Source organism: Anomaloglossus baeobatrachus, chromosome 8 (assembly GCF_048569485.1).
Source record: "Anomaloglossus baeobatrachus isolate aAnoBae1 chromosome 8, aAnoBae1.hap1, whole genome shotgun sequence".
NCBI lineage: Eukaryota > Metazoa > Chordata > Amphibia > Anura > Aromobatidae > Anomaloglossus > Anomaloglossus baeobatrachus.
The window spans coordinates 194,691,293-194,708,996 of record NC_134360.1 but is presented as its reverse complement, the minus strand read 5'-3'; the positions used below and the strand labels follow the sequence as shown (position 1 = coordinate 194,708,996).

The 17,704-nt window shown below is 43.6% G+C and overlaps 1 protein-coding gene and 1 long non-coding RNA gene across 2 annotated transcripts; both read left to right on the top strand.

Annotated features, from left to right (window-relative positions):
- The first annotated feature begins 263 nt into the window (after window positions 1-263).
- NDUFA11 (NADH:ubiquinone oxidoreductase subunit A11) lies at window positions 264-6,034 on the top strand. Its single transcript, XM_075321040.1, has 4 exons — window positions 264-418; window positions 2,269-2,361; window positions 4,321-4,443; window positions 5,861-6,034. Exons 1-4 carry the CDS (start codon window positions 340-342, stop codon window positions 5,974-5,976), a joined length of 411 nt encoding a protein of 136 aa, XP_075177155.1. The 5' UTR covers window positions 264-339; the 3' UTR covers window positions 5,977-6,034.
- Window positions 6,035-10,958: 4,924 nt separating this feature from the next.
- LOC142249393 (uncharacterized) lies at window positions 10,959-16,972 on the top strand. The gene is made up of 3 exons (XR_012725043.1): window positions 10,959-11,043; window positions 13,429-13,564; window positions 15,404-16,972. It is a non-coding gene; the product is annotated as an uncharacterized LOC142249393 (long non-coding RNA).
- The last annotated feature ends 732 nt before the right edge of the window (window positions 16,973-17,704 follow it).

Genomic DNA, 17,704 nt, shown 5'->3' with positions numbered 1-17,704 from the left:
GGGCAGTTGTTGGAGGCAGCAGTCAGGAGGGGCAGTTGTTGGAGGCAGCAGTCAGGAGGGGCAGGCAGCAGTCAGGGGGGTGGCAGTTTTTGGGAGCAGCAGTCAGGAGGGGCAGTAGTTGGAGGCAGCAGTCCTGTCGTTGACATCCGTTGTTGCAGACATACAATCATGACTGTGATGTTACAGCGCCGCTCTGTGTGTAATACATGTAGTGCAGCGCTATAGACAGCTGTATTCTGTAAGGCTCCTCCCACACATGTGACTGATCACATGGTCATGACATCACCACAGGTCCTTCTCCCTCGCCGTAGTATTAGCTGAGTGTCCTTGTGGAAGAACATGGGGTACTGGGACATCCCGGACGGCACTGACTGTGTGCAGAAGACATGGCTGACCACGAAGCTGTCTGTGGCGCTGGGTACGTGGCCGCTGCTCTGCGCATAGTGGGCTCCTGTAGCAGGAGATCCGGGTCACTCCTCACTGGCCCCAGATTGCTGTCAGATTACCCCTCCCCCTCCTGATACCGGATCAGTGGAGGAGATTTCCACCAATAGTCCAGAATTGCTCATTTCATGATACAGCCCGAGCTCAGTACTTAGAGGGATTGTCCAGGCAGGAAACCTCACCCCGTATCCACAGTGTAATAGCTTAGAGGTGAGGGGTGACCCCTGCACTGGCCGCCCCTCAGGGGCATTCTCTAGGTAGTTGCTGTGTTCAGCTGTATAATATACACGTTCCCCTCTGTGAGCTGTGTCTGTTTTGGCTCCTCCTCTGGGTTTTCCACCACTTGCCCCCTTGGGCTCAATTGCTTCAGGGCCCAATAAAGATGGAAACCATTTTCCCCTCCCAGTGTGGCGCTGTACCGGTCAGCCGCTGCTGGTCCTACTGGGCCACGTGACATTGGCTGCAGCCCAGTGATGTTCTGTTAGAGGAGACGTCCGCTATGATGACGTAGTAAAGATTGCCACAAGCAACGGTCACTTTGATTGCCTGCAGCGGTCACATCACACTGTAATGCCATGTGACCCTTTGGGAGCAGCAACGCCAACTTCGCTTAAAGGGGACCTGTCAGGTCCAATATGCACTCAGAACCACGAGCAGTTCTGGGTGTATATTGCTAATTCCTGCCTAACCGTCCCTGTATACACTAGCATAGATAAAGAGATCTTTAGAAAAAGTATTTCTAAAGATCTTATATTGTATGCTAATGAGCAAGGGGACTAGTCCCCTGGGTGTTAGTTCGCTGGCCAGTTGCCCCCATTAGCATGTTAGTATACCCCTGTGGGCATGCTATTATGCTAATGAATACGCAGGGTCACAGGATGATCTCACTTGCCTCTCTGCCGCCTGACGCTGGATTTCGGCTGAGTACGCATGACCCCGGAGTTTGGGTCATGCGCACTACTTCAGTTTGAAGCCAGGACGCGTACACCCGGCTTCATAGTGCGCACGACCCAAACTCCGGGGTCATGCGTACCAGCAGAGAGGTGAGTGAGATCATCCTGTGACGCTGCACTTTCATTAGCATAATAGCACGCCCACAGGGGCATAATAACATGCTAATGGGGGCGACTGGCCAGAGAACTAACGCCCAGGGGACTAGTGCCCGAGCTCATTAGCATATGGTAAAAGATCTTTAGAAATGCTTTATTTAAAGCTCTCTTTATCTATGCTAGTGTATACAAGGACGGTTAGGCAGGGATTAGTAATATGCACCCAGAACTGCTCATGGTTCTGGCTGCATATTGCACCTCACAGGTTGACTTTAAATGGAGGTGAGGACAGGCTGGTTTTATTTTAAATGGGGCACTGAAGTGATTACATTGAGGATGTTCAGTAGTGGACAACCCCCTTTAAGTGAGGGAAATAAGCATATTTCACATAGGGATCCCACAGAATCAGAGGATCAGACCCCGTGTAGTTAGTAATATGACTGTGAATGTGCCTGTGTTCACTAGTGTGTAGCTGGCCTTTGGCTTGCTGCTCATGTAGAGGAATACTGTAATGGCCTGAGGGCCCACTGCTGGCCACATTGGCCTTTTTTACAAAGAGATACACTTGCCCATTACTTTTGGTTAGAGGGAGGGAACAGGTCACAGGAGTTAGTATGGGGGGGTGGAATAGCGCGGCGCGGCAGCCGTCAGGGGATGGCGCGGCAGCCGTCAGCACCTGAAGTTTCCATTGACATCACCATCTATTCCGATGTAACGTTCTTTACGATTAAATTGTTTCCGTTCCTGATCCCCTTTCTTATCTTCTCTTCATTAGGTTTAGCTGGCTGTGCTTATCACGTTGTCGCGTTTCAGCCTAAGACTGTACTGGAGGGCGTTCAGCGAGTTGGAGGCGCAACGCTAACCATGGGTAAATGACCAAATCTTCTAACCATGTGCTGTGAGCAGTAGAAATAAAGAAACTTGTAAGGGATCATTTACACTAGAAGTGCACAACTTTGTTGGGTCTAAAGGCTGCTTTACACGCATCGCATGTGCGACGTGACACGCCCAGATCGTATTTACGATTTGCCGGTATCGCTTATTGGTCGTTTATTTGCTGTCACACGTAACGATCTCAAAATCGATGCATCAGCGATCAATGATATATTGTTGGACCCAGGCGATCGTTTGAATGATGTTCGACATTGTCAGGGTGTCAAACGGAGCAATATGTCGGCTGCTTCCACAAAACGAACAGTTTTTTTTAAAAATGAACGATGTGTCGACGATCCACGATTTTCATCCTTTTTGCGATTGTTCAGAGTTGCTCGTAGCTGTCACACGCAACGACGTCGCGAACGATGCCGGATGTGCGTCACGGAATCCCTGACCCCGACGACATATCGCCAGATAAATCGACGCGTGTAACGGGGCCTTAAGGCCCACATATTGAACCACTCTCAATGGCCACAATAAATATTAAAGAAGTATAACGGTCTGGGCCATTTATAGAGTATCAGAAGTGCGTGTCCTGAATGTCTGCTGGCCGCGGGCTCTCACTATAACAGAATTGGTAACTGAGTACTGCTCAAAACTCCACAGAGAAAACGTTTTGATTTTAATGGGAATACACTTGTATAGAAGACACACTGCTGTTTTTTCCCCCTTGTTATTTTCAGTATTTCTCAGTAAAATGGTCAGGGAGCTGATTCAATGAGTATTTCAAGAATTATTGATGTGGATTTTGGAGTAAAAAAAACTCTTTTAAAGCCTCATCAAAAACTATGTGCAAACATATACCAGTGAGGAGGCCGTGCATGTATGATGCGCTGTCTCCAGTAAAGCTTTTGTGTACCATTACAGGATAATGATTATCCTGTCATTTATCATTTTGGTTCTGAGGAAGGGGTCTGTGTACCCTGAAATGTGTAGACCTGGTTTTAACCCTTGAATAAAGGCATGGATTAAACTTCTGGCTTTCTACTGGTGATAAGCGCGGCCTTAGACCCGTTCTCCTCCACCTATAAAGGGCTGATTCAGACATCCATGCAAATCAGTCCAGGCATGGCTGCAGCTCTCTGGACCCAAGCTTGAACACTTCATATATTTCTATAGTGCTGTCACATTTAGGTCGGGAGACGGGCGACCAGTCAATGCATTGCGCCCCCCCGCCTATCATAAATTAAAGGCACAGCCTAGCAATAAAACATCACTGGTTGGAATAAGAATGCCCCTTTTGAAATATCTATAAGGTAAGTAAATCAGACTGGTTCTCCGGTCACAAGATGTTGATGACCTATTGATTGGATAGATCATTAACATGTCTACATCAGGCCATCCCTGGACCTCCCGGCGGCTGATCAGTGGCGGTGCCTGCCATCGACCCCACCTTGAGAACTCCTTTTAATATTTATTTTTAATTCTATAAGGTGTTGTATTGACTCATAGAAGGAATAGATTTACATTGCCCACCTGGACAGGAGATATTACTTAGGTGTTGGCTATTATTGCTGAAGCTAATGGGCATGTAATATAAATGCTGACTCCTCCATAAAAATGCATGTCTAGTGCAGCCAAGCATACGTGCTCACTGTCATAGGCACTACATCTCCCAGAAGCGTAATGTGTCCAGATTAGTCTGCCATACATTGACTCTCTGCATAGTTCCTGCTCTGATGGCCCTGGACTCTCTATGTAGTACTTGCCTGGCCATTCACATTAGAGGGCTCCTGTAATAATACATTGCCCCGGGCGGCTGCAGAAGGGTGAATGTGCGGCCTGACAGCTTCTCCGTGGATAGCATCTGATGGTTGGGCTGGTGTATCGTTACTTAGGGACAGTGTGAGGAGCACATTTTCATTGCAATGTATTTTCTCTTTCTTGTTAGCTTCGCTTGGTGCAATCTTTGGGATCACAACCTGTGTCACAGCTCAGATTCGGGAGAAACCAGACGACTTGATAAATTACTTTGTAGGAGGTTGTGTCTCTGGTGCCTTTCTTGGAGTCAGAGGTAAGTTTGTTTCTAAAACATTGGTTGAAAAAGTTGTATTTGTTTAGCGTAGGCTGCTTTCACACTACGTTTTTTTAGCATGCGTCATGAACCTTTTTTTGCTGCAAAAGCGGATGCTATGTTTGCAAAGAAAAACGCATGTGTTATTTTGCAGGATCCTGTCACTTTAAGTTTATGGGCGGGCATTGAAGTCATGTGATCGGGAGTGAGGGGAACTGAATGTGAAAGACTGGGAGCCGACATCTCACAGCTGCGGAGGCTCGTAACCAAAGTAAACATCGGGTAACTTGTTTGGATACCCGATATTTACCTTGGTTACGAGCGTCTGCAGCTGCTAGAAGCAGGGCTGCCTGCTCCCTGTACACCGTAACCAAGGAAAACATCGGGTAACTAAGCCCGCGGTTACCTGTTATTTACCTTGGTTACGAGCGTCCTTCGCTCTCAGGCGGGGGAGAGAGAGACTGATCACGCCAGGCTGGTTTCTGGGCATTCTGAGTAGATCAAGCAGGATCATGTCTATCAGCATGCCAGCGTTCACATACGTTTGCATGCTGTTTAGTCAGGATCCAGCAATTTGCAGTATTTGGACGCAGCTCAGAAACGCTACAAGTAGCGTTTTTGAAAAAAGTTAAAGAACTGCAAGTTGCTGGATCCTCACTATAATGCACGCAAACGCAGGTGAACGCATGTTGACGCGAGTCCATTGCAAATGCATTGAAATGAAAACGCATTTGTACTGGATCCGTTTTTGCGTTAAAAAAAAGTTCATGACGCATGTTAAAAAAACGTAGTGTGAAAGCAGCCTTAGAAAAAAGACGTCTCAGAGGAGATCTCATTTACATGTATAAATACATGTGTGGTCAATATAAAGAACTGGCACACGACTTATTCCTTCCAAAGACAGTACTAAGGACCAGGGGACACTCACTGCGAGTGGAAGAAAAGTGATTCCGGCAGCTAAATAGGAAAGGGTTCTTTACAGTTAGAGCAGTCAGACTGTGGAATGCCGACCACAAGAGGTACGTCAAAAGGAAACTTCAGAAAAAACAGGTTTTTCGCCGCGCTTGAAGACCACAGACATTGGTGTCAAACAGATGATTCTTTTTATTTCATTCCTACGCGTTTCGGAGACCCCAACTGTCTCCTTCTTCAGGGAAAAGAGTTCTTTTCAAAATGTCAAAATGTGCCACCAATAGTACCATTTATTATAATGCATATCATTGGTGCAACCCGCAGAGGAGGTGAGGGGGCCACAACCACCCCCAAAGATGGTGGAATTGTGCATTATGAGCTATTACATTACAGAGGACACCAGTACTGGTCTGGCACAGGGTCCTTTTCTGTTTATACAGAATGAATAAGAAATGTCAGATTATTGCAGCATCGTGTGTCCTGATTACTTCTGTTCTATCAACAGCTCACAGTTATGCGACTGGGACCTCGGCATGTGTGGCATTCGGCGTCCTGGCTGCTCTGGCCAAAAGCTCGAAAAGAGACGGATGGGAATTTCTGACATCTGAACCAAAACTCTGAAGTTCTACCTATATTTACTTTGATGCTAATGTTATTAATAAATCTATATATAAATGATTATTATGATTGTTCACTTCCCTTCTTATACATGGTATTCACTACCACTTATAGGGATACTTCTATCCTGAAAAACCCTTTTATCACATCTTAAAAGTAAATTGTAGTGTTTTTTTAATTTTTGTATTAATAATAGTGATTATGAAATCAAGTATTTTTAATACAAAATTAAATTCACTGTTTATTTAGTTTTTATTTAATTCTAGTCTTACTGAAGCACTGGGGGCTGCCATCTTGGATTTGCTGTGTGTAACGACAGTTACTTACCTCAAATACGGCAGCTTCCTGTGCGTAACACAGTTGTCGGGCTGCGACCCTATTCTCTAACAGTGACACAGATTCTGCTGTGAGCTGAACATGCCCCCTGGGCTGTCTAGATCACAGCAGAAGGAGGATATCAGCGCCATCTTTGTGCAGCTCACAGCGTATGCTGTGTGCTGCACTTTCTCCCTTTCGGGATGTGTGAGTACCGGCGCCGCGCTCCCCACTCTCGTGTGCTCACCTTGGGCCTCCGCTCCTCAGCTCAGCAGTGCGCGGTATACACGGACATGCGTGCGGCAGAGCATTGCATGCATGCGGCAGAGCATTGCAGGTGTGCGTGCGGAAGAGCATGGCGGGCGGGCGTGCGTGCGGCAGAGCATTGCTGGTACAGGGCGTGCATGCAGCAGCATTGCTGGTACAGGGCATGCAGAGCGCTATGTGGGGAGCACTGCGCAGCTGTCCTTGTTGACACTTTGGACATTAGGATCACTTTGCAGTCACCAATAAAATGGCTCTGCACTATGATCATAAACTTCATCTTCTCTTATCCTTTTGGAAACACCCAGATTGGGAGGGGGAGGAGACATCACACACAGGAGGGCAGATTCCACCCACTTTTACTACAGCTGTAATGTGAGCTAGTTCTACAGTAGCTCTACAGCAGGATTTAAGCAGCTGCTCCCCCTAGTGTTTAAGAGTGGAAAATATCAAACTTTTTAATTGTTATTTTATATATATTTTGCTCAATTAAAAACATAATAATATTTAAACAAAACCTAATACATTAATACTTTTAGATATTTTCAGTTATTGAATTTATTTATTTCTTTTTGGATGACACCTTCCCTTTAAGACAGTTTTGGCTATTGCATAATTTAAAATAAATGGTTTTGAGTTTTTTCATATTTTTTTTCCAAGCCTTTCCTTGTAACTGAGTTCCTCATTTTGTATCTTGTGATATTCTTTTGTTAGTAAGACAGAGAAATCTCTGCTGTCCTCCAGCAGTTGGACCAGGAAGGATTTAGAGAGTCTCCACCTACACCTCCACTAATTTTTACTGCCCCCATATCCCCTCCCAAGACATGTCAGTTTTGTGACTATATTCTCCCCCTTCACTTGGAATGCTATTCCTCTCGTCCATTTCTCACTTATTCTGCCATTTATCGTGATACTAAGGTGTAAGGTGTCCAGGTTTAGCACAAAAGTCTGTAATGATTCTATGTGACTGTATATTTGTGAATTCTCATAGAATCCTCTCAAAAGTCTCTGGTGCTGGCAGTAAGACCGTGCAGTCATGTGACCACAAGTATGTGATCTGTATACTTCTGGCCACATTCCGGCTAGACGTGCACGGCATCGCTCAATACAAGTGAGTTGAGCTAGACTGTGCATGTCTAGTCTGAATGTGGCCAGGAGTATACAGATCACATGCTTGTGGTCACATGACTGCTCGGCCTCTCTGGAGACTCCTGACCGTGCACACTGTGCACACAACCCAGAACAACCTTTAAATTTCCTCAATGAGTTATTGATGATACGTACTTGTATGCACAATTAAAAAAGCAGTGGCTTACAGTTATAGCAGAGTGATTATTATTTATTATTATAGCGCCATTTATTCCATGGCACTTTCCATGTGAATCACACCTCTATGGTCTCCTGTATTCGTGGGAGTCACTATTACATGGAAAAATAAAATATATTGATGACTCCAATAAGAACTGTAGACAAAAATGTTCCTTTTATTAACTGTAAACTCATAAATCTAAAATGGGGATAGATTCCGCATTAATCGGCTCCAGTGGACAAACTATCAAGTTAATATATAAAATTTGCCCCGTTACATCTGCAAGTTAGTATCAATTTATATCTATGGAAAAATGTATACTAAGAATTATTAATACTGTATATGTAAAGATGCAAAATCTGTCAATAGATCAAAAATAAGTGTAATTATAGCAAACTTGCTCCCCCTAGTGTTTTTTTTTTTTTTTGGAGAAAAACAGATTGGTTCACCTCCACATAAATGCAATCCCCATCAGGATATAGGCAAAAGAATGTTACACCATCATATTAACTTTCAAGTTACCATACATTCAGTGGTGTAATTCAAGTTTGATAGGCCCTGGTGCAAAATTTGGACCTGTGCTCCCCCTTAGAATGCTAAATGTGTACATACATTTAGGCAACATAAATCCTATAAAGACATACAAGTTGCCCTCCCATTATGTAGTAATGTTCCCCACCCTTTTCTAATGTCCCCCATCCTGGTCTTCTTCCTCATAAATCCCCTATCCTGGTAGATATGTTCCCCATTCTAGCTCACATCCTGGTGTATATATAACCCCCATCCTGGTATATATATCACCTTCCTGAGGGTGTAATATATATATATATATATATATATATATATATAATATAATCTCACCTTCCTGGGTCCCACCTGGTATCTACTGTCTCCCTGCTGGGCCCCTCCTGGTATATATATGTCCCTCTCCTGGTCAAAATGTCTCCATTCTGTCTAATGCAAAAAACAACATCATTGTACTCGCCCTCCCTGGCTCCCATGTCACGCAGCGTCGTCCTGTGTAGCCAGCGCACAGTGGCCGGCAGCTTTCCTCAGTATGCATGCTATTGCAACCAGGGCTGTGGAGTCGGAGTCGGAGTCGTGGAGTCGGAGTCGGAGTCGGAGCTCATTTTGGTGGAGTCGGAGTCGGTATAAAATGCACCGACTCCGACTCCTAAAATATATAATAAATTGGGGACAGGAGTGCAATGCAGAATGTGCTGAATATTTTACTAAATAATAACATTTAGTATAATGCTTATATTTAAGTGAAAAATGTATTGTAGTACAATGTGAACATCAGACATTTAATTGTTTTTATGATACAATAATCAAGATATTTGGATAGAACATAAAATATATTTATTGGAATACAACTTTAGAACACAAAAAACTGTAATAAATTGTAAATATGTAATACACTATGTAATATACAGTAGATTACATATATATCTTGTGTGTGTATATACACTGTATATACATATATATATATACAGTGTATATACACACACAAGATATATATGTAATCTACTGAATATTACATAGTGTATAACATATTTACAATTTATTACAGTTTTTTGTGTTCTAAAGTTGTATTCCAATAAATATATTTTATGTTCTATCCAAATATCTTGATTATTGTATCATAAAAATTATTAAATGTCTGATGTTCACATACACATATTCATGTACTACAATAAATTTTTCACCTAACTATAAGCAATATATGTAGGAGTCGGAGCCGGAGTCGGAGTCGGAGCCGGAGTCGGAGTCGGTGCAAGAGAATTTGAGGAGTCGGAGTCGAAGGTTTGGCTTACCGACTCCACAGCCCTGATTGCAACACATGACGTCACTGTCATGCACCACCGTCAGTCACTGAGACGCAGATGAAAGCTGCCAGCTTCTGTTTGGCCGGCAGCGTGTATCATATACAGGGACCCGATGCATTTCAGCTGGATGTGCAGCCTTGGGCGCACATCTAGCTGAAGCAGGGTCTGGGGCCAGCGGGCCCCATGCACTCTTGGGGCAGGTCACGGTTATGATCTCAGCTACCACAATCATTCTTCCCCCTGGATTCGTTTGTATGACAGTGTAACATTCTTTTGCCTATATCCTGATGAGGACTGCATTTATGGGAAGGTGCACAAGTCTGTTTTTCCCCCAAAAAACACTAGGGGGAGCAAGTTTGCTATAATTACACTTATTTTTGATCTATTGACAGATTTTGCATCTTTACATATATTAATAATCCTTAGTATAAATGTTTTAATAGATATAAATTGACACTAACTTTGCAGATGTAATGGGGCAAATTTTGTATGTTAACTGGATATTATTGTTTGTCCACTGGAGCTGATTAATGTGGAGTCTATCCCAATTTTATATTTGTGTTTTCAGTTAACAAGTCATCATTATATTGTGTTTTTTCATGTAATAGTGACTCATGGAGGAAACCATGTAGGTTTAATCACTCTGCTAAAAGTGTAACACGCTGCTTTTTTGTGCATACTAGTAATCTTAGGCCCACAGTCATCTCCCCCCCCAGTGTTTTTTGCAGTGTAAAGTGACCTGCGTTGTGTGCTTTGTGTGGATAGACTTTCATTAGTTGAAAAAAATCCAAGAGTGGAAAAACATGTGCTGTGGAAACATAAAAAAATGCAAGTAATTTAATTTACCTAATATCGGATCAAAATTGGTATCGCAAGTCTTCGGACAGCGCTTGCATGCCATCTGAATGCGGTCTGATTTTCAGGCTGTTATACAGGAGTAGGTGGAGAAACTTTAGTTTTTCTTATGTTAAAAATCAAAAAAATAAACTGAAAATCTGACCAAACAATGATGAAAATCACTATTGAAATCTGTTCCATTTTTCTCGTATGTGAAAAAATAAAAAATCTGACACAAGAATAAGCCCTAAGGGTGCCCATACACATCCAGAAAGTCAGGTGCACCCGCTGACTGCCTCTTGTGTGTATTGGGCTCTGCTTTATGTACCTAGTGTCCTCCAGCGATTAGGTGGGGACAGTTACAGAGTGCACGCACTGCCCTTTTAAGAGATAGGACTGGAGTATGCACGCTTGCATCCTAAGCACGCTTCTGGAAGACCTGTGTGGTGTGCGCCGGCCCTGGCAGCAGGAGCGAGGGCCAGAGATGTCGCTGAGCAGTCGGCGTCCTTGCCACAGGTAAGCCGGTGCTGGCGTAACACACAGTTACTGCATGCTCTGTCACACATCATTCTTGGCCATGTACACCTGTTTGAGCAAGGCAGGGAGCTGCAGTCAGCTATGTCTTGGAACCCCCCTCAAATAGGCACACACGACTGAAAATCATGTCCAACAGAGCACTCAGTGGCTCCACCTTCATCATTACAACAATGACCCCAAGTTGTATTTTCCAGGGATTCAGATATATTCCCTGAAGGAACCACTGACACCCCTTTAAGGCTAAGTACCCACGGGACAACGTACTCGCGGACTTTGCCTCAAGTTTCTCCGCAGGTTCTCACCGGAATCCGCAGCTATCCATTGCTGCAGTATATCTGCGGAATTGCTGCGGTAAACCTGCGGAAACAGTGCCGATTTCGTGTAGAATTCCTGCGGAATTCCCACCCTGTATCTCCATAGTGGAGCGGGAATTCCATAAACATTTCCGCATGAATAACTGACCTGCAGTTACGTGCGGCTGCGGGAAATCCGCAGCATATTCCACAGCCGCACATACCGCAGCATTGATACAGCACTCCCCAATTCCCATAGGGTAACATGGGGAGTGTCTGTACTTTCTAGAACCTGCGGATTTATCTAGAAAATCTAGAAAAATCCGTGGGTTTTCCGTGACAAACTAATGTCGGGGGTCCCAAAATTCATGACGCACATCCGGCCTCGTTAGCGACGTCGTTGCGTGTGACACGTACGAGCGACCGGTAACGATGCAAAATACCCACCAAATCGTTGATTGTTGACACGTCGTCCATTTCCCAAATATCGGTGCTGGACGAAGGTTGTTCGTCGTTCCTGAGGCAACACACATCGCTACGTGTGACACCCCAGGAACGAGGAACAACAGCGTACCTGTGTACTCCAACAATGAGGTGGGCATGACTTTCATGCGGCTGCTCTCCGCCCCTCCGCTTCGATTGGACGCCTGCCGTGTGATGTCGCTGTGACGCCGCACGAACCGCCCCCTTAGAAAAGAGGCTTTTAGCCGGCCACAGCGACGTCGCTAGGAAGGTAAGTATGTGTGACTGGTACTAGCGATTTTGTATGCCACGGGCAGTAATTTGCCCATGACGCACAAACGACGGGGGCAGATGCGATCGCTAGCGATGTCGCTGTGTGTAAAGCCCCTTTACTCTCAGGGATTCCCACAATAAGGGTATCTGCACACAACCATTTTCTAGCCATCCAATAAAGAAACAGTCTAATTATTTTGATAGGAGTTTGATCAGAGTGAGATCAGTTTTTCTCAAAGGTGGAGAGAGGAAAAAAAACCAAAACATTTCTCCCCTTCTCCAATATATCAGTCCATCAAAATCAAATGATACTTGGATGTCAGCCGAATGCTGTTGGATGGTTTTCACGGACGCGCGCGCGCGCGCACACACACACACACACACACACACACACACACACACACACACACACACACACACACACACACACACACACACACACACACACACACACACACCTACCTGCATTGCTGAGTTTGATCCGACACTTGGATGAAAATTAGAAATGTCACCGATGTTTTCCTAGGACCACTCCGGCTAAGGAAGAAAATCGGACATGTGCACCTCCCTATAGAATATCATGGGTGCGAGTGCAATTCATGAAAACCACAGGTAGCACTTGTCCAATATAATCGGCCGTGTGTACGAGCCCCAATATAGAGCCTTCAATCAGCAGATTAATAAAGAAACACAAGGTAGTCCATTAGAAACCTGTTGTACACTCTGAGACTGAAGGGTGGACGCTTGGAAGTATGATTTATATATTATTGTGTAGATAGGAAGCCATATCTGTCAGGATAATGTGAAATGTAAGCGCGATAATCATCACTTACAGATATGTCACACTAAAAAAAGTTGTCTATGGGTTTCTACCAGTATCAGTAGGGTCACGTGCCTAACCAAAGTCACCAAGTAAGCACACCGATTAGCCCTATAAATGTGCTACAGTGGGCACTGTCCAGAAGGCCTGCAGCACAATCACATGGACTGAGGAAATACCGCAATCCCACCAGTCACTTCCCACAGTGCACTGGATTGTCACATGTGGGATGGTACAGTACAGGGTCAATGGCCGGACGTTTGCAATATATTCCACACAGCGCCATGCTGTGGTGACATAAGATTGTGTATTTATTAGTGTGAATAGTCCTTATACTTAAAGAAGTTATTTACTACCCTAACTGATGTCATTTTTTTATTCTTCAATTGTGCTATTATGTGCCACTACATACATCCATACTCTTTTATTCTAGTAATATAAACCTTTTATCATGCAGATAATATCACTCTGCCAGCTGCAGCTCTGATGTTTACATCCATCACTTCCTCTTCCCAGGCTTACTGTCCTCTGTTACTACAAGTTCCATCATACATTGCAGTAGCCTGTGAACAGCACTTAGTACGCCCACCTTCATTCTCCACCCTGCACTGCTGAAGATATTGGGAGATACCGAGTGTCAGAGCAGCTCAGGGTAGGTACCAGCCAACCCATCTGGAAAGTACAGTCCCGTCACTGTGTTTGTCATGTAAATTTCATCTCTTTTCAGCTGTGGACATCAGTGATTGGATTACCTAAACGTTTTGCTAGAGAAGTGCTGCGATCTGCATTTAAAAAAACACAGGTGTCGGCCCCTGCTGTTACTGTTGAATGAAGCTGTCAGCTCAGCTTATGAGGCAGACTAAGGGCTTGTGCGCACGTTGCGTAATTGCATGCATTTACGCTGCGTATTGCACTGCAGCGTAAATGCATGCGTCCTGCGTCCCCTGCACAATCCATGTAGATTGTGCATGATACGTGCACACGTTGCTTTTTTGAACGCAGCGATTTGGATGCCAAAATTTTGACTCAAATCCATGCGTACAAAAAAGCAGCATGTCAATTAATTTGTGCGCTTTGGATGCAGCTCCCACTCTGTCTATGGTGGGGGCAGCATCCCAAGCGCATGAATTTGGCATTTATTCTGCTAAAACACTGCATCCATTACGCAGTGTTTTTGAAACTATTTGAAGCGCACATGTGCGTCAAATCGCTGCAGAATATTCAGCAGGTACGTGCGAACATAGCCTAATTGTGATTTACTCCACAACATCTACACCTACTATCAGGAACAAAGTGACAACTTCCTTTCATGTGATCTGATTTCTGTGCTGAAAAAGGAAGTAGGAAGAAAAATATGCATAACAATCCAGTACTGTCACGGGTGTGTCACACATGACAGACAGCCCTGTAATGTCTGGCTGTAGAAGGTCGCAGCATTTACATAAGCTTCTCTCTGATTTTCCCATTTTACGTGATTGGGGTTTATCCCTTTCTCTTTAGGGCCCTGCATATTTCTTCATCTTTTCATCTGTTAATTATCAGCACTTCCCTTTGTGTCTTTAAATACCCTCATTCCCACTTGCTCTGTGCTGGTGATAGCTCCAATACCCTTAACAAGTCTTAAGTGCAAGCAGTTGGCTAGTATTCTTCTGGGGAAACTTTGTTGTCATCTTTAGACAAGTTATTAGTTCTCTGTCCCCGTGTGCATTTCCTTCTGTGTTCTTTAGAGCTTAGTGGGGTTGACTAAGCGCTCATCCCATCCGTTCACTACCTAGAGACTATTTCAGGGTCAGATATCCAGCTCAGCGCATATTTGCAGAACCTATCTAGGGTGGTGAGGAAAGCGGTAGGTTTGGTCGGGGTCACCATGTTCCCCTTCCCTAGACAAAGGGTTTCCTTTCCCTTTCGCCATTCGCTTGGTACTTGCCCGTAACTAGCGTGACAAGTACTATGTGATCCCTGCTGAGATGCATGGAAGCTATACATCTAATACAAATATATTACAAAAGGTATTGTTTTGAAGAGCTATGATATATGGCAACAGGGTGAAAAAATAGTAGAAAACCCCTTTAACTTTAAATAAGATACAAATTAGGCCTCACTCAGACGTCAATATTTTAAGTACGTTTTATTCATGTTTTTCATAGATAGACTATAATGGGTACAAGTTCTATGAGGCTGTTTACATGGACGTTTTTTTTCTGCTCACCAAGTATATGGCACCAAAACATGGAGATGTGGCTGATTTTGATCACAGATAAATCAAGTCAATGCAAGTTTATGGGTCCTTAAAAAAAATTGGACATACATGTAATGTCACATATTCATGTTTTTCGATAAGAGAATTTTGAGGAAACATATAGTATAGAAAAAAATAACAATATTGATGAAAATCTGTCCTTTTTTTATATACATATGAAAAGAATTACTGCTTCTGAATGAGACCTTATGTCGAGGGAAAACTAAACTTATTTATTTATTTTTTTTAAAGGAACCTGTGTGATCACACGTACAGTTACCATTGACAGATCCATGCACAATCCTACAGAGGAGGCCGAGTGGAATAGTTCTGCCTACTGGACTCATAGATATTGAAAAAGCAAGGTTTAACCTCTTCAGGACCTGGCCATTTTCTGTTTTATTCCTCTCCTTCTTCTAAGAGCATAACCCTTCTATTTTTCTTTTGACGTGGCGACTTTTTTTTTTTACAAGACGCGTTGTAGTTTTGAATGGAAAAAAAAAATTCATGTACTGAAAAATGTAGGTCTGCCATTGTTTTGGAGGTTTTGTTTTATGCGTATGTTCAGTTTGTTTTTTTTGAGGCAGTCACTTCTGCTACATTAGAGTGTGGATGTAGCAAGTAGAACCGCTCGGGTTTCAAAAAAGCAGACTTTTCTGGAGATCTTGAGACAAAAAAAAAACAACAAAATTTTACAGAGTATTGAAAAAATTAGGAGTGGTCAGGAGACCACTTTACAGTCTTACTACTCCACTAGTAAAAGGAATGTTCAGCACTTTGTGTAGAGGAGGCTCCAAGCGTCAAGAACCCTACTGAGCTATTCAAAAGAAAACCCTACACAGTGTTATTTTAGACTAGTAGGTAATGAATTTTTAGATTTACTTTTTTTGGAAGGTAGCATTTTTTTTAACTTGAAATGGTCTTAGAAAACTAGGGGCATAGGTATTGCACCATATAATGAGAAACCCACGAGCCATCAAGTTGGAGGAGTTATTACACTTTAAGGCCCTGTGCGCACACTGCGTTTTTACCCGTGGGGGTTTTCTTTTGCGTTTTTGCTTCAGAAATGTCTTGAGAAAATGGTTGTAACCTTTCTGCAGACATTCCCCAGCAAAACCTATGGAAAACAAAAATAGCTGTGCGCACACTGCGTTTTTTTTCTCAAAATTCTTTCTGCAGGAATGAGCATGTCACTTCTTTTCTTTAGGTACCTGTGTTATGTGCCATAGATAATGGTAAAAAAACCCCGCAGGGACGACCCTGCAGGAAATAACGCATCGAAAATGCACCAAAACACGGTTAAAACGCATGCGTTTTTTGGTGCGTTTTTTGAATGCAAGTGCGCTAATCTTTCAGACTCAAAACATTTCTTGAGAAAAATCCTTTTTCTAGTGCGCACAGGGCCTTAAGGCCGCTTTACAAGCAAAGACATCGCTAACGAGATATCGTTGGGGTCACGGAATACGTGACGCACATCCGGCCTCGTTAGCGATGTCGCTAGGAAGGTAAGTATGTGTGACGCATCCTAGCGATATTATTTGCCACGGGCAACGATTTGCCCGTGATGCACAAACGACGGGGGCGGGTGCGATCGCTAGCGATGTCGCAGCGTGTAAAGCGCCCTTTAGAATGAACTATGGTATCCTCAGGATGACCTAGTTCAGATCTTTACATGTATTTACCCTTCTCACAGAGGTTTAGCTTAGGATATTACGTTCAAGGTAATAGAAAGGACCACAAATATTTAAAAGTTGAGAGATCCCAGAGGAGACAGGCTTTCCTGAGACTGGTGAGCTAACTCAATAAGCATGTGTGAACCTGCTGGGCGCGCAGTATGTGAATCTGAAGAAAACAGGCCATTCTTCAGAGTCTTCTATAGGGGCGTGTGCCGTCATCTTTCCCTGCCAAATACAGCCAATCACAGCTCAGCAGCATCTGAGACTGAAAGACTGTTAGATCAGCTGCTGATCTGTGATTGGCTGGATCTAGCAGGAAGAGGTGAAGGTGCACGCCCCTATAGAAGACTCTGAAGAATGGCCTGTTTTCTTCAGATTCACATACTGCGCGCCAAAAGAAACATATGAATAACTCTGCAATGGCGCTATGCAACACCAAATGGAAAGGCACAGCAGATTAAGAAAGCTCAGGGGTTCTTCACAATGTATTTAACTCAATTTTTGAACAAGTGACAGCTCCTCTTTATAGGAGTCATCACATGACAGATATTTAAAATATTTATTGGATATGAGATTCCTTGGACAGTGGTTGCTCAGAACTAAGTAACGTCTGCAATCTGACAGACCGGAACATTCAGCCTAAAATAGCCACTGACCTCAAATGACATGGTTTCTGGTGTACAAGGCGTCAGCATAAGGATTCTAAGGTTGATCGTTCCTGATTTAAGGAGGCACTTAGTCACACATTAAAGAAACATCAAAATATAAAATTGTTGCCAATTATTCTGAATATGAGAAACTTTTTGCATCAGGATCTCTATGGGCTATAAAAAAAATAAAACAATGGTATGTTTTCCTAAGGCTATGTCCGCACTTT